The following is a 21,765-nucleotide window of genomic DNA, read 5'->3' on the forward strand; positions in this document are numbered from 1 at the left end:
TTCGACTAAAGGCAAAGCTTCATCATGGCCGCAGTCAACTGACTGAAACAAGTAAAGGAATATAAAAAAGAGTAAAAGACTTTATATAATAGATCACTTAAGCTGGAAATATGACAAACAGAACTTCTGGAGTTGTTGAAGTTCAATTTTAAATCAGAAATGGTCAGTGCAAGAAGTATTTAAGTACTGTACTGGGTGTGTGCCAATCTTGAATAAACTGGCTCTAGTTTTAAGTCTTGCATTTGCCAATGCCAAAGCAACTTTTTAAAATCTAATTCATATATTCATGGTCTCTGTAATAGAAAAGCTAAGGGAATCACTGTTCTCAATTTGAGATTCATGTAGGGTATCTGATATTGTGGAGAGAGACGTGAAACATTTCAGAGTTAAGAATGTTGCCTGTTTCCTCATTGGTTAATATTTTTAGAGTGACTATAAATTACATTTTGCCACAAGCTGCAATGAATCAAGGGTTTTTCATATGAAAAGAAAGAAATCATTAAGAAACCCAAATAAAACCAAGGGCACTTATTTTATATATATTTTTACTTATTTTTTAATATTTTTTTAAGGTTTACAATCTTTATGCAATTTTATTTCTGGTGAAATGTACTGTCTTTGTTTAAAAAAAAAAATTTTAATGAGGAATTTACTAAAATAGCTGGTTATCTGAAACATAAACAAACATGGCATTTTGATAGAAGTTTGTATGATAGAACCAGGTGTGGTCTCAGGCATGTTGGTATCAAAAGGGTTAATGGTCTTAATCTAAATGTGCATGTAATGTAAGAAGAGACATTTTTACAGCCATTTTCTAGTTATTGACCTGTAAAAAATAGTCTTTTGACCCGAGACTGAAAATAAATTCTCATAAAATTGCAGTTATAAATTTCAAGTTAACTTTAACAGTGTGTTGCACATTATGATTTATATAACTTTACTTAAAATGTGTTAAACTATTGAAATAGTCTCTTAAAGTATTCTAGAATCTTAGCATTAATTTTTCTTAGATATAAAATAATTCAGTTTTTCTGTACCTCATTCATCAATCATCAAATACCTAATTTTAAAAAAAATTTGTTTTAATTTGTTTGTTGTTTTTTACTCTCCTCCCCATGCACTTAATCCTCCTTCACCACAAAACTCACTTGTTTGTTGGTTTATACTCAGTGTTATATCACAGCAGTAAATTTTAATATATTGTGTTGTTGTTTTTGTTCCACACATTTTAAAGAATTTTGATTGTGAATCATTAATGAATGAAAATCTAAAACTGCTGCTTTAACATCTCTCTACTGAGCAGCTTGAGGTTGGCTTGGCTTGATTTTTGCTTGATTACTGCATTTCTCTTCCAGTTGAGAATGGTTCTTCTCGTCGCATTGGATCAATTGCTGATTATGACCCTATGAATAACCAATATGGCTCCCTTGTAGCAGACCAGGAGCGGAAAGGTAGAGTGTATGATCCAGGTACCAATTGCTGAGCACAGGAACATTTCCAAGTGCTTTTTTCTCAACATCTTTATATAGATAAACATGTATTTTGAGCTTCAGCAATCTATTCTGCTTTCTTAGTTTAGAGAGTGAATCTTTTCCTTTGTCTTCAAAATACATCAAATCTGAGAATATTTCTGAAGCATTTGGAAACAACTTGATTTGAGGATACATCAAATCTTATTCTATGAAGACTCGGTTCTTTAGAGAATCAAACTACTGGCAGCGTACTGCATCATGCATCACTAAACAATCTTAGATATGACTACTGTTTCATTTTCATTTGTTTTCTTGGCTTAAAACCACTCTTAATTCTGTTTACACCCTTTTGTTTTTTTTTGCTGGCATTTATTGGATTTTAAAAAAATATTTATTAAATTTCTTAAATGTTTTGTTTTTATAAATATAATTTTTTATGCTTCTTGGCTTTCTCCAATTTTCTTTCTGCTCTCCTGGAAACTATAAACATAGGAAGGCAAAAAAAAACAGTCTTGATTTTGTCTGAGGAATTTAATATCCAACACATTTCGTCTTCTCCAACTGTCAGGAATAAACTCATTAACAATTTTGAGCACAGACAAGATTTTTAAACTTGTGTGTCCTGAAGCAAATGTCAAATTAACAAATACTTCACAAATCTTTAACAGCTTGCTTTAATATGCACCACTTCCTTGCTAACAATTTAACCTTGGTACTTTACACATAACTAACAAATTCCTGAATAAATCTTAACAACTCAACCAATTATGTAAATGTGTGTGTGTGTGTGTGTGTGTGTACAGACATTTACAAAGTAATTAGACACCATTTTCAAAAGATTTTTTTTTGTTTCCTAGAAACAAAATAATGTTATTTGATGCACTTAAAATACTTAATCTGGTACCCATGTGCAGGTTTTATTAATTTAACCCACTTGGGCTTAAAACAGTAAGATGAGGGGTGTTTATTGACTTTCAAATGTCTGTGTATATCATTGTCATCATCATCATTTAACATCTGCTCTGCATGCTGGAGCTGATGAGCCGGAGAGCTGCACCAAGTTCCAGTCTTATTTGTTATGGTTTCTTCACCTGGATGCCCTTCCTAACACCAATCACTCCAGGAGTGTAATGGGTGCTTTTACATACCATTTTTTAAATGACACTGGCAACGGCCACGACTATGATTCATGAGTGGGTGCCATTTACATGGCACCGGCAGCAACCCCAACCATTCATGGGTGCCATTTGCATGGCACTGGTATTGATCATGGTGATTCACAGGTGCCAATATACATGGCACCATTGATGACCATGTCTGTGATGCACAGGTGTCATTTACATGGCACCAGCAGTGAACGACCATGACTACAATGCATAGGTATCGTGTATGCGCCTGTATGTCATTATCATTTTTATGGCCACATTCCATACCAGCATGGGTTGGAGGTGTCCTTATGATCCAAGTCATTTGTTACTAGAAGCTGCAGCTCTCAGAATTGGTGTGGCTCCATGTTTTATGGCCTGGTTTCTATAACTGGATATTCCCTTTTTATTGCCATCCCTTTTAGAGATTGTTCTAGATGTTTTCTTTTCCTTGTGGTTTTAACTTTGGAGAAGTTGAATAAAAGGGCCTCAGCATTCCATGCATTCTCTACTCATTTGCCATCTACTTTACAGTGTGTGTCGGGTGAATTTTTGTTTTTGTATTGCTCACATTAGAGAGATTGTCTCACTCACCAGTCACCTGTGAAGGAGCATGATTTGTTAGCTTTGTGGCACCAGTACTGGAGGGATGCTGAGTTCGCAGTGACCTAAGACATGTTGACCAATGTCAGAAGTGGTTGAGAGGAGCAAGCGGCTGATAGTACTTGGTAACATAGGACATGTTCATCTACTCAGGTGACCAAAGCAGGAACTAAAAGGGAACACACATTTGTGCTTGTGTGTGTTGTATATTTATGTCCAATATCCATGCTGGTGTGAGTTGAGTAGTGTGACAGGATGTGAATGGTTAAAGATTCATGCCTTGCTCCATTGCCTCAGTTTCCATCTGGCTTCTGCTATTGGATGCTCTTATACTGAGTGCATCATAGAGATTATTTTGCCCTCAGCAAGACTAAAAATGTTTCTCATCTCTGCATGGGTTTTGATCGATTCACCAACCACTTTACAGAGTATATTGCTTACTCTGGTTATTTCCCACTTCCTGTGGTATGAGCATTAGTAAGGTTGCTTTATAACTCCCAAGATTAAAAGGCCTCTGTGACAAAAAAGAAGGGAGAATAGAACAGAGAGTGAGATGACTATAGGTGAGGTATTAAGAGAAGTGGCATTCCTTTGATGAAAGTAGAAAAAGTGTCAAAATTAACATCTGATTAATATCTATTTGTTCAGCAATTTCCGTAAAGAATTTTTATTTATTTGCTTTTGTTTTTGTATCCTGTTGAAGCCAACATTTGCTTCTCAAGTCTGAAAGTAAGCTGAAAAGTGAAACACATGCTTGCACTTGAGTGCACACACACATACACCCATTGACTTTCATGTCCATAAGTTGAATAGTGAAACTCACACACACGAAGCTTGCTCTCACGCACTCACACAAATCTTCACACAGATACAAACAAAAAAATGTGTATATGAAAGATAATGGATGTACATGTGTGTGTATTTTTGTGCAAGTGTTCAACTTTGTGTGTATGTGAGAGAGAGAATGTGTGTGCAAGTGTGTTTTGCTATTTAACTTATTGACATGGAAGTCAATGAGCATATGTGTATATTTGTATGTGTGCGTGAGCACATGTGAGTGTGTATTTCACTTTTCAGCTATTTTTCAGACTTGTAGGGCAAATGTTGGCTTTAACAGGACATAAATACAAAAGTAAATAGATAAAAATTATTTACAGAAATTGCTGAACAACTAGGTATTAATCAGCTGTTAATTTTCACATTCTTGCTACTGTCAACGAAAGCATGCCAGAGAAGTTATGAAAGTGTGTGGCCTAGTGTTTAGGATGTTGCACCTACGACCTAGTTATTGAGGGTTTGATTCTCAATCTGGCCAGCATGTAGTGTTCTTGAGCAAAATGCTTAATTTCACATTCCTTCAGTCCACACAGTTGTAAATGTATAACCCTGTGATGGACTAACCTGTTCAGGGTGAATGTTGGGCTGTTCACCTAGCTAATGGGTCAGTATCATTCGAAAGCTAAAACGATGCAAAGTGTATTGTGACCAGTGATGTATAACAACATCTGATAGTCTGTTCAGTGACATGATAAAAAGAGGTTGCGCTATAAAAGGGATTAACAGATTTAGTATTGCGAAAGTGTGTTAATGGAGAGTTGCAGAAGAAATTGTGTTGGGAGGACTAATGGAAAGGGCAAAGGAAAGAGTAGTGTAAAGGACTTGGGAGAAGGACAGAGTGGTAAGGATGATGAGATGTGTTGAATAGGTGGGTATTGAGTGGTCTGTCACCTTATAAGAGTGAACATTGCAGTTAGGATGGGTGGAGAGACGTGTGAGATAGAGTTGAGTGTGATAGGAAGCCAGAGGACCTGTGGGAAAGGGTCAGTGAAAGAGATGCATTGGTTGACCTGAGGCTATAATAGAAGACATGAGGTGACATGCTATAGGATTGAACCTGAAGCCACCTGGTTGCTTCTTAACTTCTTAAAGTGAGCTTCTTAACTACACCATTATAGCTGTGCCCTATTTTCTTAATTGCTCAAATGTATGTGTGTGTGTGTGTGTGTGTGTGTGTGTGCGTGACTTTGTGTGAAACTATTTTTTTTCTTTCTGGCAATTTCTAAAGCTTTCTTTCACTGCTCATAAATATTTTTTTAGCAAACATTTTCTTTTCTTTTTTTTAATTTCAATATTTAAGAATGTTTCTTCTTTTTAGTTGTGTATCCCCGATGTAGCAACAGACATTGAATGAATTACATTGACATTATTTTAAGATAAATATTTGAAAATACAATCTGATCAACATTGAAACAAAGGAGATGGTACCGAAACCTGTTTCCATTGCCACCAGTTTGTTATGGAAGACCATTTACGAAAAAAAAAGAAGAGTTATCTCCCTTACAATTATTGACTTATTCCATTTCATGAATAATTATTTTCAAACTACGTTCAAAACTAAGGGTATAATTTAAATAAAATATTCTAACATATTTCCGATAGGAAACACTCTGGAAAATGAACACCACTTCATAATCTAGTTCTTTTGATAATTATTATTTTTTTTTCTTTTTAATTTTACCAACTAACTATTACTAGTCAGCATGTACTGCTCTCTCTGCAGTAGAATTTTCTTTGTGTTTGTCTTGTACATTTTTGTCAATAGATGAATGTTGTTGTTGATGTCATCGTTGTTATTGTTGCCATTATTTTATCTTCTCTCCTTCCACCGTGTTACATTTGACGTTTATTTATGTTGTTATCAAGAAAGAAAAACAAAATGTATTCCTTTTTCCAGAACACACAAAGGGAAACAACACAACTGTAGCTTTCTCAATTTCAGGAAAAACAAAAAAACAAAACAAAAACTGCATCACTTTATTGTTTTATGTAGTCTTTTTTCTTTTCTTTTTTTTTTTTTCACCTTTACTGTTTTATTAGTTCTCCTTTTCTGTTTTCTACACTCTGATAACTATGTAGCTATCACTGAAATATTCCAGAATTGAAGTTTTACTCTTATTAAAAATTTTTGTTTAATGTATGCTCAATTTAATTATTTTCCTCTTCATTTCCCAATTTTTAGCTCCTGCACACCATCAGAATCCGTATGCTGGAAAAGGGGTAAGTGTTAAATTTGTAATATCTTGTAATGCTATCTTAATGAAGCGATACTGACTCTTGTTCATGTCAACACGTTTGCATTTTGTTTTCTCATGTTTATATATAAAAAGGTCTCAAAGCACCTTCTCTCTTCTTGTGGATGTTTTTTGTCAAACATCCATGACGAGAGAAGGTGCTTTGCTCTATGGTAACATATATTGGCTTTTTCTTTTTTGTTAGGGTGGAGAGCATAGTTTTTACTTCTAGTTTTCTAACCCCCAACCACTTTTCAGTGTAGGCTGGGTGCATTTAATCATCCCACTGACAGTAGAGAAGTTGTTTCTGAAAAGGACTACTGAGCAGTGGTTTCTCAACCAGGGTCCACATAAGATTTTAATAATAATAATAATGAAGTTATTGTATACAGTGCTCAGGTGCACCACAACTTGTCAAAAGTGCGTGTAAAGCATGTTAAAATTTATGTGCAATAAAGTTAGTTACACTTCTACAACACAAAATATTTTAATAATTATTTTTATATAATTCTTAATAATATCTAATTATAAAAATATAAGAATTTTTTAAACATGGAATGGTTATGAATGTCCACCTGAATAAATTTGGATTTACTGCTCTCTTCATTGAGTTGTCTTTCCAATGCAGTGTATGGAGTCCACATCCTTCATTCTTTTTACTGCTGTTAAAAGTTGGACCAGATGTCTTGTGGTATATGTGGTATCCTGCCTGGGCATAACTTGGATAATAGACTTAATCCATTGCCCAGTTGTTTAATATCACCACTTGGTACTTTGGATGCTTTTGGTGGAGTTGACTCTGTTGCAAGCATTCAGAATAGGATGTCTTTCCCACCAGTCTTGCAAACTTAGTATAGAGTTATGTGTACTACATTCCATCCTGACAAAGTCTTTTATATATATATATATATATATATATATATATATATATATATATATATATATAGGGAGAGTTTACGAAAAAGACGAAGACAGGTGGTGTACAAAACAAACATGTATTAGTATAACGCTCAGGAATAGAATAAGTCTTTTACGTTTCGAACCTACGCTCTTCTATGGAAAGGGACACAGAAAAAACAAGGAGAGAAAAAAATGTGTGTAGTGGCTAACGATCTATCATGGTGACATATATATATATATATAATATATATATATATATATATATATATATATATATAGGGAGAGTTTACGAAAAAGACGAAGACAGGTGGTGTACAAAACAAACATGTATTAGTATAACGCTCAGGAATAGAATAAGTCTTTTACGTTTCGAACCTACGCTCTTCTATGGAAAGGGACACAGAAAAAAACAAGGAGAGAAAAAAATGTGTGTAGTGGCTAACGATCTATCATGGTGACATATATATATATATATATATAAATAAAAACAAAAAAAGAGAGAAATGGAAGTAGGTAGTGAGTAATATTCACTGCTGTCAGCCTGGTCAGTAATTTCCCTCTAGATTTTTCCTCTCTCCAATGAAAAACAAAACTTTTAAGTGTTAAACTCAATTTTATAAATAATTATAAAGGAACTTTTAGTAAACAATATCTGCACTTTTCTCAATCTATCTTAGCACCATCAAAAATTTTCCATCTAGTCATCTCTGTTTGTTTACTTCCATCTATTTGTTGTAAATATGTTACCTTTTTCAGAGCAACTTAAAAATATTTTGATGTACTTTGAACATGTAGTAAAAAATTGTATTTTAGCAAAAAAAATGTGTGTGTGCAGATATGACTGTGAGGTGCAGATACGACTTTCATTAAGAAATTCACTTCAATATCATGTAAGTTTACAGATCATTAGAATAGATTAGCTCTTTAGTATTTTGACTGGCTGTATCAGGCTATGGGCCGGCCTATCACACTTACACTACAATGCTTTTCTTAAAATAAGCAATCACATTATGAATATCTTGAAGCTACAAGATAGTGTATTGTTAATTCAAAACAATGTGAATAAATAAACATTACATTTGACAAAATAATCTGAATGGTAAAGGGTTAATAGTTTTAAAGCTTTAGAATTTCAAAGGTAGACAAGATCTGTAACATAAAGAAGAGTGTTTGTATGTGGCTGGTTTAAAGTAAGAGACAACCATTATAAAAATGGCCAGTATTGATATCAAGCTGAAGTAAAATGTTTTGTATTTTTTCTTTGATACCCTATGTTTGTAATGTATTTATTTTTCCATTTGTTTGTTTGTCTTGCAGTTAGTGTCCAAGGCCATCTATGACTATAGCGCTGCTGACACTGATGAGGTTTCATTTATGGAAGGTGATATCATTATCCATTGCCAGCCGATTGATCAGGGTTGGATGGAAGGCACTGTTGAACGAACGGGTGAACGAGGAATGTTGCCTTCCAACTATGTACAAACACAATCAGCATGAGAAGCTGAAAGCTAACTCTCCTCTGAAAATTGCCTATTATAGCCTGCGTCTCAGACCTTTGATTCCCCCACCCCTCCAGCTTTCCCCCCAAATCAGGCTAGGCCTATCAAATTTAAGATTTCGATACACATATACCTATATAGTTGATAATGTTTTGTGAAAACTTTCTTGTAGTTCAACATCTCTACTAATTATTAGTTATTTACTGTTGCACCTATTTCCTTCGTTATTTATTTGATTTTTTTTTTCATGTCCTTCTTTTTTTCCTTCTTGAATGAGTATTTAATCCTCTTTAGATTTTTTTAAAAAATGCTTTGGAAACAGTCCCGCCTCCCAGCCCCTTCTAATGAGAATAACTTCCTCTGTGCCTCCTTTTGTTATTTTGCTCCGATTTGTTTTTGCTTGTCTTGTTAAACACTTTGCATTGAGTGTTTACATATTGACTTTGGCACAGCTCCTTCTTGAAGCACTGCAGCCACTCAGTTATTTTCACTCGAGTGCTGTCTAACATTAACTTCCTTGGTTTTATCTATTTTTAAAAATTATTTGATCAGTTACTTTAGAATTTTCAAAGACACTGACCTGCTTCATATTATTTTTCCTTTTGTTTGCAGTAATTTAGACTATGAAATAGAATATTAAGTTTTGTATTTAAAAATGACTTTTCATTTACTAATTGATAAGGAAATCTAATAAACTGACCTCAGACTACAATAACTGTTTTAGGAGTCCAGTATGCTGCATATTTTCTTCATTCATGCATAAAAAACAAACTGTTTGATGGATCAATGCTTATTGGAACATAAGCTCGCATACCATCAGATGATCAGAAACTCCTTAGCACAATATAAACCTGATTAAACTGGTCCTTAATATTTGCAACATAAATAAATTCAATTATATATTTTCAGCTAATCTTGATATTAAAACTTTTTCTCAATTTAAAATTCTTATTTATTTATATTTTTTTTAATAACAATTTCGTCTTTAAAATGCTTCTTCTTTTAATTTTTTTTATATATAGCTATATATATATTCTGGTATTTCTGTAAGCATTCTTGAAGGGCATGGCCATATTTTTTTAATTCTCTCTTTCTCCCTCTACTATGATTAATTTCATGTGGGGAAAGTTCCCACTGTCAGATTTCAGCCAGTGCTCAAACAGCTCTCTTTCTTCTGGGTGTCAGGTGAATGCTATGTCATTCTGTCTGATACCTAGCATCTGTTCACAGGTGCCCACAGGAAGCCTTATTGTACCCTGGCTGCTGCAGCTTCCTGCAACTAGGGGATGTTACTGTTAACATTGCTTGTAAATATTAGCTTTCCTTTTTATTTTATTATTATTTTTAATTTCCATTTTGTTTTATTTACTCAAACATACTATAAAATATAATTTATACATTGTCCATTTTTTTTTTGTCATAATTTGAATGTGTAATACTTGGCCATAATCTGCGCACGGTCTAAATATATTTTATGAAGATTCTGGGTAAAAATGAAAAGACTCTGAAGCAATACAAATCTCCTTAACAATGACTTCCTTTTAAAATAATTTCATCTTATTTTATCCTCTTGAAATTGATCGACCCAATGTGTAACTGAGGAAAAGCAATTAGTAATATGTGAATAACATGTGACAATGATATATTTCTGAAATGCTGGCTCAACTAACTTGGAGATTTTCTGTTTGGCTGCCCTCTAGAACTTTTGAAAGTCTGAACTAGTTCCACTGGCACAAGTGTTACATTTAGTAACATAGTATATAGCATTGGTTTTATAATTATTATTTTTTGTTTATCTTTTTTATTAATAAAATTCATGAAACTATTTTTTTTTTTTTTTTTGGAAATAAAAGTTGTTTCAGAAATGATTTGTATGAAGTGTAGATTTTTTTTTTCGAATCTTTACTTCTTTATCTCCCTGCTGACCCTGTTATATCTGTATAACTATGTCTAGTCTCTAAAACATGGACATTCTATAGACAATAAAAGAAAAAAGACAGTTCCTGGAGTTCTAGTTCTATGTATGTACACACATTTACACACCTGCATGTGCACATGTACAACATTTGCATGTATGTTATTTCAAGGTTGTGATTTTCAATTAGAGAAAACCCTACAAAACAAACGAAATAAAAAAAAAACAAATCATTGCTCGTACTGTCTACTCTAAGATTTGGTAATGGTTATGCCAGTTGGGTGTTATTTAAATTATGGTTGTGACATGATTTATCGGAATTTTATTTATTTTAAACATTTTAGATTAAAGGACACGTTTTGTGTTGATAATCTCCCTTTATTTCTTAGTTACTCAAATGCCTTCCCAACCCTGGATTTTTATTAAAGCTATCCTTGTTTTACTGAAGGATGTGGATTAATGCAACAAGACCTGATGAATTACAACACTTTGTACAGCTAATTTCTTTTACTTTGAAATTCAAATTGTAATTGGGATGAGAGAATTTGTAATATTTCTTGACTTCTTGCATGCTTCTAAGGTTTATTGTGGAATTCTGTTACCATATAAAAATCTATTTAGGAGACAAGAAAATTATTAAAAAAAAAATCTATAAAATAACTTTTTTCTCTCTCCTTTTTTGAAAATCTTTTTCGTTCTTTAAATTGTGGCACAATTTTGTATAATTCTTTTTTTTTTTTCTCTTTCTGATTTGACTATTCTAAAAAAATAGTTATCAAGAAAACAAAAAGTTGAAATAAAACTCTGGGTTTAACTAGAAAAATGTTTTGTGGAGTTGTCAGTTGTAGATGTCTATTTGTAAATTAGTGTAAATCAGTATATTGTTGTATTTGCTCTTGAAGTTCATTCTTCTAGTGTCTTTAGACAAACCGATTCAGTAACTTCTTGGGTAGAGAAAATAAATGAAATTCTTTTAGTGGTTCTTTTAGCCAATGAACTGCCATTTTTATGGTTGAGTGAGATTTTACTTTAGTTAGGAAAAAACAGTTCCACAGAGAAAGACATTTAATAAATTCAGTATCATTAGATATAGTAAATGTCAGTGGTCTGAAATGTTTTCAAAGGTAATTGAGAAATTTCAAATTTGATTAGTAGCCATAGCCTTAAGATGAATAATGCAACAGCAGTTAAAATTTCATGGGAAACTGATAATGAAAGTAAAATTAGAAAAATATTTTAAAACTTAATAGTTCAAATGGGCTGCTTAATTTAAAGGATAATTTTATGGGTTAACTAAAATAAAAATGCAAGGAAATTATGGTTTTTTAGCTGCATGACAGGATGTTTTTTTTTTCTTCTCAATATGCCAGCAATATAATTGAAAAGTTTGTTCTTTTGAAGTCAGGAATTCAAGTACAGACACATCTATAAATGATGTAAGAGGTAAATGCATATTTTACTTTAGTGTTCTAGCTAACCAATGTTTGCTGAAACCTGAGTTGAGCTAACCATCTAAGTGGATTTGTAGAGTCTTTGAGTATTAAGAAAAAAAAGATGTTTTAATCTAATGGAACATCATGTTTTGTAGTTGAAGAATTCAGTGTGTGTGTGTGCGTGCATAACTACTTTTCTCTTCGAAATTTACATATGGTAGACTTGCTATCTATGAAATTTTTTTAAAAAATGTTTAATTCTGATTATAATCTTTTAGAGACTTTAATCTGAAAACAGAGATTTGGGATTTGAAATCAGATCACTACAGCCACATAAAATATATTTTGATAGTTTGTACTTAAAGAATGTCAATTGTTTTTTTTTTTCTTTCACTTGTAGATTGACTAACGTGATATGGTAATTAATTAATAATAAATAAATCTCCAGTAGAAGTAATACATCTGTTAGCTTCTGGAACTGTGGATTTTTTATTTTTTAAATCCTTTCTTTACATAATTATTACAAGAAGAATTTAATATTTATTATCTTCAGCTACAAGAATCAGTAACGTATTGTTTCTTAGAATTTCTATCTAGTAATTATTTCTACTTTTAAATTTACATTCTTGGAAGTAGCATATGTAAACAATTTTTTTAGCCACAGCCTGTCTAATATTGGTACTTTTGCTCCAGAAACATCTGTAGAACAGTCATTCAACAGTTGACAGAATTTAAGAATGTGCCTTTGTAACCACTGGCAGCAGTCAAATTGTCAGGAGAATAAATAGTAACAATAAAAGGTTCAAAAGACTACAAAAAATATTAATAAAAACAGTACATCTTGGTTGTTTTTGTCACTTCAATCTTTTATTTTTTTTTCTCCAAATAACTGGTGTAGATGTGATTTGATTTCTTAATCTGCTTAATTTTTTAAAATTTATTTTATTTTTTAAATTTTTATTTATTTAATTTTTTTCTTTTTCTTTTTTAAGTTGAAGTTATTTTTCTGACTGAAATCCTTTTGTGTTGAGTTCTCTGTAGAAAAATGTGCTGAAATGACTTTCAATTGAGTTTGATATGTATATAATTTCACTTCTTGAACAAATAAATTTATTCCAAAGATGAAACAAATTCTTTATAAGAGTAAGGAGTATTTTAGTCATGCATTCACCATTGTGGGAGATACAAGTTTTTTTTCTTTTTAAATATTGCAACTCCTTTTTTTTTTTTTTTTTTTAATTTAAAAAAAAAAACAGCTAAAATGTTTGGAAGCCTCAACTGTATCCCAATTAATAGATCTTCCTTCATTTGGCTACAAAATATAAATAGTTACAGAAATGGAAGGTTTTGGGAAAGAAAGAAAAAAAAAAATCGGTGGGTAGAGAGAATTGCTGCCAACCAGAGCTGGAGATTAGGTTGGTTATAATCAATCTAATACATAACTAGAAATTAATGTCAACACTATGGCAAAGTTAGAAGAGAACTTATTTGATTTGCTGCAATGTAAATACAATATATAGAGTGGAATTTCATTGGCTATGATGAAGTAAGAAAACATCAGTTCTTATATTGTGGTGTATTTTATGTACAGATCATCACAAGAAATCCATCACAAAATAAACTTCAATAATAACTAGGTTGAATTTTAGTTGCAGCAAACCTTTTAAAGATTTAACTATTTGTATAAATATCTTAAAAGCAAGCCATAAATTTCTCTCACTTTTCTAACATGCATTCAAACAAAAGCTAATTCATTTCATCAATTTTTTTTAAACAATAGTTTTTCTAGTTGAACAAGCAACCTATTGAAGTTAATACTTTAGTGTTTGTCAATCTAGTGAACAATTTTATCTGTTGTGGGTAAATTAATTAAGAAAACCTCAAAACTACATTATAGTATCATCGTTTTGAGTTGAAAAATCTGTGGTCACTTCAGCTACACTGAATGTTAGTGGTCTCTTGCTAAACTAAATATGAAGACTTACTAACATCACAAATTACAACAAACTGTATATATTATATAAAAATCTATTTTAATGTCTTTCAAAATCAGACATCAGTTTGATTAATTGTAAAAGATATAGATATATATTAACTCCATATCTTATTTTAAAGTTTCTAAGTGAGATTTGCTTGCTCTTTCTATTCAAGATCTAAGTCAAATTTTGGCTTCTCGCGATCAAAACTAGGAGTAACATATAGAAATTGAAAAACTTGTTTCCATGATCTAATTTCTATTCAGCTATTACTTAAGATGTTCATCAAATCAATAAAAAGTTACTTATAAGTTGCAAAAATGATAACCCCAAAAAATAATCTCTGCTTCCTCCAAAATAATTAATTTAGTTAACAAATAAAGCTCCAGAGTGATTTTGTTTTTACGCTGATCAATTCCGATCTTGAAACCAATGGAAACTAAAAAGTAAAGTTTATACTTGAACTAAGCAAATGTTTTTTTTATACCTAGCTTCTTAACTTAAATCATAATTCATTCATTCTTTTATTCTCATTTACAACTTGAAAAAAAAAAAAAATTTTTAAATAGAAAAACGAATTTACATTATAGCCAATGAAGGAAAATTTGAGAATTACTTTAAAAATGAGAGAAAAAAAAATAACTAGCTAAAAGAAAAATCTTGTAAGCCACTCCCAAATCAAAGTTGAAGGTTAAAATGGCAATGAGCAGCAATGACAAAGAATTTGTTACCAGAGAATGTGGCAAAGTGGTCCTAAGGTTGCTAGCAGACAAATACTTCATAAATCATCAAAGAGTTGCTCCAGTTTTTTTTCTTTTTCTACATCTTATTACAAGCAAAGATGCTGCAGATCTAATATACCTTGGCATTGTCACATTGTGCATTTCAGTTGAATGTTTTGCTAAAAGATTTAATCAACTAGACACAGAAGAAAGCTTTGTTACTTTGAGCTGAAGAATAATTAAAAAAATTAAAGTGGGAGGAATTTACAGTACAGAATAATAAAAATACAGAAGACAACACATTACTTTTCCACATGAGAACATTATACAAATTTTATTTTTCATATGAAATTGGTGTGTCACACCAGAATATCACAGATAGACAGTCTATCATTGCGCATGTTACCTGCAATCAGAGCCTCCCCCCCTCCAATCCAACAACTATGAACAGTCGCACCACATTCGGTTCATTTCTCACCAACGAACCTCAAGTGTGTCTCCATCATAGTTACCCGACTCCTACTGCTAACCCAAAGGAGAAGTTGGAGTAGGTGGGGGCATTGAAGGGAGAGTGAGGAGGCAGTAGTACTTTCAGCATTCTCAAGGGGGGGAACCACAACCAGCAGTTAATTAAAAAAAAAAAAACATTGTAACATGAGTGGATGGACATGTGACCAATCTAAGACCTTCGTTCTGAAGGAAGTTTGGGCAATTCTTTTTTTCTTTCCCCTTTTTTATTTTTATTATTTTTTTTTTTTACAAACGTAGCATAGTTTTTTTTTTAATAACTGATAATTAAGGGCAACTCAACAAAAGAGCTGTTGTATGTTTATGACAGTGAATATATGTGAATAGAGAGTAGATAAAAGGCAGAGGAAGGAGGAGAAAATGGTGCTACTTCAGTCATGACATTGTATGTATCCTTGGGCTTGCCCAAGAACACATATGCACAAACACACATACACAAACGCACAAAATTATAATAAATAAAAATGTAGTATTTAAAAAATGAATTACTGCTGCTAACAATCAGAACTTCAAGATCTCATACAAAATGCTTCAGGTCATTAGGAAAGTAAAAACCATGCTATTGGAAACGCATCAAAATGAAACAGTAAAAGTGAGAATGGGCAAACAACCCCTGCTGCCAAAAGTAGAGCATATTATTCAAGTTCCACATATAAAATGGTATTAAAAATAAAAAAAAAAAGCAAGAAAGAGAGAAGGAAGGAAGAGGGCAGGGTAATGTTGGTTGTATAAATATTGAATAGTTTTAGAGAATTCTGTTAGAGTTTGTTAGTTTCTTTTTAACTCCTCTCCAATATTGCAGGATTTTTTAATTATTGTTTCTTGTCAAAATAGTCTACATGGTATTAAATTTTCATGGTATTATCAATTTTTTTTTCCTTCTTTCAGTAAGAAATAAACTTTAATTGGCATTAAAAAGAACTCTTATGAACCAACACGTACAAAAAAAAAAAACGCAAAAAACAAAAAAAAATAATAAATAAAAGAAAAGATCGTTTTCCTTGGGAAGGGCATGTTATTAAAAAAAAAAAATCTTTTTTTTTTGCGAAGGTCTGCCTGTTGCTTCTGGAAACAGCACTCAGTTCTAATAATGAGACTAAGAAAGAATCAGCATGCAAACGCACAGAATCATGCACACACATTCACGCACAGCTACACAGATGACAAGGGTAACTTGTGAAAATAATTACCACTAGTTACATTATATATACAGACACACACACACATATGTATATATATATTATATATATGTATATATATATATATATGTATATATATATATATATATATATATATGTATATATATATATATATGTATATATTATATATATATATGTATATATATATATATATATATGTTATATATATATATATATATGTATATATGTATATATATATGTATATATATATATATATATGTTATATATATATATATATGTATATATATATATTATATATGTATATATATATATTATATATGTATATATATATATATATATATATATATATGATATATATATATATTGTATATATATATATATATGTATGTATATATATATGTATATATATATATGTGTATATATATATATATATATATGTATATATATATATATATGTATATATATATATATATATTATATATGTATATATATATATATGTATATTATATATATATATATTATATATATGTATATATATATATATGTATATATATATATATATATGTATATACATATATGTATATATATATATCTATATATATACACACATATATGTATATATATATACATATATGTATATATACATACATATATGTATATATACATACATATATGTATATACATATATGTATATACATATATGTATATACACATATATGTATATACATACATATATGTATATATATACACATATGTATATATATACACACACATGTATATATATACACACACATGTATATATATACACACATATATGTATATATATACACACATATATGTATATATATACATATATATGTATATATACATACATATATATGTATATATACACACATATATGTATATATATATACACATGTATATATATATATATATACACACACATGTATATATATATATTTATACACACACATATATGTGTGCGTATATATATATATATATCCATATATATGTGTATATATATATGTATATATATATTCGCATATATATGTGAATATATATATATAAATATATATAATTAAATATATAGCACTAAAATATTGTGAGAGGAGGAGAGAGCTTTTTAAGATGAGAGAAATGGATGAAAAGTTGGTTTGGCAATAAAAGGATGACATTAACCAGACACACCTGCCTTGATTAGAGCAAGCACACTAACAACTGTAGTTTCCATAGTCAGGAAACTCGGTGGGTGTGATCAGAGTAAACAACAACTACTTCACAACAGTTGACTGTAAGACTATTTTTTAAAGTCTACTACCAGTATTGAACAGGAGAATTCATAATTAAATCTTGCAGATTTTTTTTCTTAAAAAAAGTTTATGAGGTGTATGTATTAGTGATTTTTTCATTAGTTTTGTTCTTTTTTTGAATTTTGTTTATTTAATTTTTTTTCAAAGAAAACCATTTGCACACATTTTTTTACCTATATAATAGATTTTGTGTTTTTCTTCAGTAAGTGAAAGCAACAAAGTATGTGGCCATATTTTTACCAAGCAAGACAAAAACAACACAAAAAATGAGAGAAAAGAGAGGGTCAGATGTAAATAACCTTGCTTCAATAGAAATAAATGCTTTTTTTTTTTGTTTGAATATAAAACGTTTTGAGTCAGAGGAAGTGTTGTTGGAGTAAACACACAGATAACAAGACATGGATTTAGTATTGAAAAGAACTGTTTAAAGTAGTTTTGATGGTATGGTCATTCGAAGAGACAGAGGAACTTGAAAATTACAAATCTTTAAAAACTGCTAGGAAAAAAAAATTTAAGAATTAGTTTTTCTTCATGTATCTTACTTTTAAGTTAAGAATATATGGTTTGGCAAAAACTAAATGTTTTTTTTTTTTTATTTGAATGATTCTTATATTGTATTTGTATATTTATACTATCAAACATTCAGACAGGAATAATAATAAAAAAAAATGGTTATCTTAACTTTTGATTTTGTTTACTAAAATAGATAGGGAGCACTTCAAGCTATGGCCCCTAGACAAGAAATCAAACTCATCCTGTATCTGCTATGATAAATTGAGTTGATGGTATATATTCTATAATGACATGGCTGGTTATGATGTCAAATTAGTTGACTATTCACAAAGATGCAATAAGAAAACTAGAAACAAACTTATAATTGAAGAAATGCTCTCTTTAACTGTGAAACAAAATTTTAAAATTTGAACAGCACACATGAATCAATGAGAACAAATAAGGAAACACCGTTAAAATTATATGCCCCATGAAGAAACAGTGGTAAGGGAATGTTGAAGCTGTGTCTACCAGTTGGCAGAAACAAGAGCCTAATGCTAGCAATAACCTTAAGAAATTATCCACCAGACATCATGAAGACAAATTTACTTGGTACAAATGAAAAAGAAAACTTGCTAGATACAACAGCCACATTACACCTTACAAAAGAAAAGAAGTAAAAAACAAAGGGATAAACTTGATAACATAATCTTGAATGCACTATGAATAAAAGCAACAAAGGTCACAGTTGGAACGCATTTGATCATAGGCTTGCTTTATTTTCAGAGCCGTCCTGAGGTTACAAAATGCAATTTCCTTTCAGCTAAGAGAAGACAAGGAAGAAATTAGAACTGAATCAAAATATAAAGGGATATCACAGAAAGAAAGAGAAAGTTGTGAAAAAAGGGAGGTAATTGAAAAGAGTCTTCTTTTTACTATTGGATAAGATCAGCAAATTCTGTGGGAGGGAGGTTAGTCAATTACATTGACCCTAGGGCTTGACTGGTACTTATTTTATCAATCCCGAGAGGTTAAAAGATAAAGTCAACCTTGGCAGAATTTGAAACTAGAACATAAAGTGCTGGAAAAATGATGCTAAGCATTTTGTTTGAGGTGCTAACGATTCTACCAGTGTTCCAGTTAAAGGTAACTGGAAGAATAAAAGTGATAATGTCTGGGTATTGCCTTTGCTACATCTTAAACAAAATCTTAAGACAATGCTGCAATGAACCAAAATAAGAACAAATGTGAAACAACAGAATCATTCAACTGATATCTCTCCTTTACTCGTTTCAGTCATTTTGACTGCGGCCATGCTGGAGCACCGCCTTTAATCGAGCAACTCGACCCCAGGACTTATTCTTTTGCTGAACCGCTAAGTAACGGGGACATAAACACACTAGCATCGGTTGTCAAGCAACGCTAGGGGGACACAGACACACACATACATATATATATATACATATATACGACGGGCTTCTTTTCAGTTTCCGTCTACCAAATCCACTCACAAGGCATTGGTCGGCCCGGGGCTACAGTAGAAGACACTTGCCCAAGGTGCCACGCAGTGGGACTGAACCCGGAACCACGTGGTTGGTAAGCAAGCTACTTACCACACAGCCACTCCTGCGCCTATATACATATATATTGGACGCACAATGTAAAAGCGTACTTTTGATGCAAGTCTGATGAAGTGCAAAACTAATGTCTAAAACCGCAAACATTATGTAAATTTTCACTTCAAATTTTTGCATAGACTGGTGTTGCAAGCAGAGTTAGTACAGAAACAATCGTAACAAATCATTAAAGATGTGTTAAAGGATTCCTGTGTCTTCTGATTATTTGGATTATATTTATATATATATAATCAACATGTAGGGCACCAGGATTGGGCCAAGTACTTAGTATTTAGCCTACAGTAGCCAACTCATCATTCTCATTTGTTGGTAGTATATTGAATGTATGTATGTATATATGTACACACACACATCTATATCAATATCTATATATAAATATATACATAGGTACCAAACCCAGGGATGGTTTCATATGTAGCATATGTGTAAAAGAAGAACACAAGTAGGGTTCAAAATTATACATACATATATATGTGTGTGTGTGTGTGTGTGTGTGTGTAATAGCTCTTAATCCTATAACAGTATCAGCCAATGTTGTAAGTAAGCCAGTTCATTCCTTAGCTTTAGCTTTGTAAATAGACCGCAATATAGGCCTCTGCTTCAGAATGCATTACAGATGTGACAATATCTAGATACATAACAGCTGGAGCTGGAGAGGCAGTTGAGCATTTTAGAAGGCATATCGTTACTACCATCCTGGGTTTAGCTCTAAAGATAAACTGATAACAGATGTATCTTACAGAATGACATGAAAGCTGTTTACCAATTCTATATACCTGTATTACTCTCCCCATTATCCAATAGGTATTTTGTCAAACACTATGTCTGCCTCCCTACTGCTATTCACATAAATGAGGATGACAATGGCAATTGCTTAGATAAGACTAATGTTATTAAAAAGGTGTTGAGTCAAAAATATAGCTAACAGTAATACAATGACAGTTGACTTCTTTGCATCAACCAACTTTTATTAAGTTGATCACAGTAAAATTTTATCTGTTACCTTTTACCTTTTCAGTCATTAGACTGTGGCCATGCTGGGGCACCACCTTGAAGAATTTTTAGTCGAATAAATTGACCCCAGGACTTTTTTTAAAAGCCTGGTACTTATTCTATCAGTATTTTTTTTTTTTGCCAAACCACTAAGTTATGGGGACATAAACACACCAGCATGTGGTGGTCGGAGAAAACATACACATGAAAGGTTTCTTCCAATTTCTGTCTATTAAATCCACTCACAAGATCAGCCTGAGGCAATAGCAGAAAACACTTGCCCGAGGTACCATGCAGTGGGACTGCACCTGGAATCATGCAGTTGGGAAACAAACTTCTAACCAGTAACCAAAATGTCTTATAAAGCATCTAGTCTGGTGCTTTACTGTTTTGGTTATTTTTGTGCTCTAATCATCGGAGCAACAACAATTAGAATTAAAAATTAACAAACCCATCAAGCCCATTTTATACAACAATATACTCCAGAAGATAGCATTCACATAGGCTCAGAAGATAATTTCTTTAACGAGCTTTTGACAAAGAAATTTTCGTAAATGGAGAAAGTGAAAAAGAGAAGAAAAGCTTTTTAACCTGTATTAATGTTTGATTTTTCTTTGTTTTTTGTTTATCCCTATCTACAAGCTAGAATTAAGGAAATTCAGATACTTAAGGATTTGTAACTAGATGATCATTATACAAAAGCACATTCTAGTTTTATAACACACACATCCATACATCTATAATATATATATATATATATATATATATATATATATAACCAGTCGAAATTGCAAAGATAATCTGGACCTTGACTGAGAAAAGAAAACTCCAAATGACCCGTCCTTGTTTTCTTTGTATCGTCTGTGTGGATGTTTTGTTGTGCCCTTTTTGTATCACCTGTCTGGATGT

The 21,765-nt window shown here is 31.5% G+C and overlaps 1 protein-coding gene across 28 annotated transcripts in view; it reads left to right on the top strand.

The window, feature by feature from the left end:
• The window catches only part of LOC115213074 (LIM and SH3 domain protein 1), a 170,360-nt gene extending 157,488 nt beyond the window's left edge, over nt 1–12,872 (top strand). For 19 of the 28 annotated variants that reach the window (XM_036504051.1, XM_036504052.1, XM_036504055.1 and 16 more), the window contains 3 exons: nt 1,356–1,469; nt 6,240–6,277; nt 8,509–12,872. In XM_036504051.1, the coding sequence (XP_036359944.1) occupies nt 1,356–1,469; nt 6,240–6,277; nt 8,509–8,688 (332 nt within the window). In that variant the 3' untranslated portion in view covers nt 8,689–12,872. The remainder of the gene's footprint in view (nt 1–1,355; nt 1,470–6,239; nt 6,278–8,508) is intronic. The other 9 variants (XM_036504058.1, XM_036504059.1, XM_036504046.1 and 6 more) reach the window with 1 other exon arrangement.
• The last annotated feature ends 8,893 nt before the right edge of the window (nt 12,873–21,765 follow it).

Source organism: Octopus sinensis, linkage group LG6 (assembly GCF_006345805.1).
Source record: "Octopus sinensis linkage group LG6, ASM634580v1, whole genome shotgun sequence".
NCBI classification, from domain to species: Eukaryota; Metazoa; Mollusca; class Cephalopoda; order Octopoda; family Octopodidae; genus Octopus; species Octopus sinensis.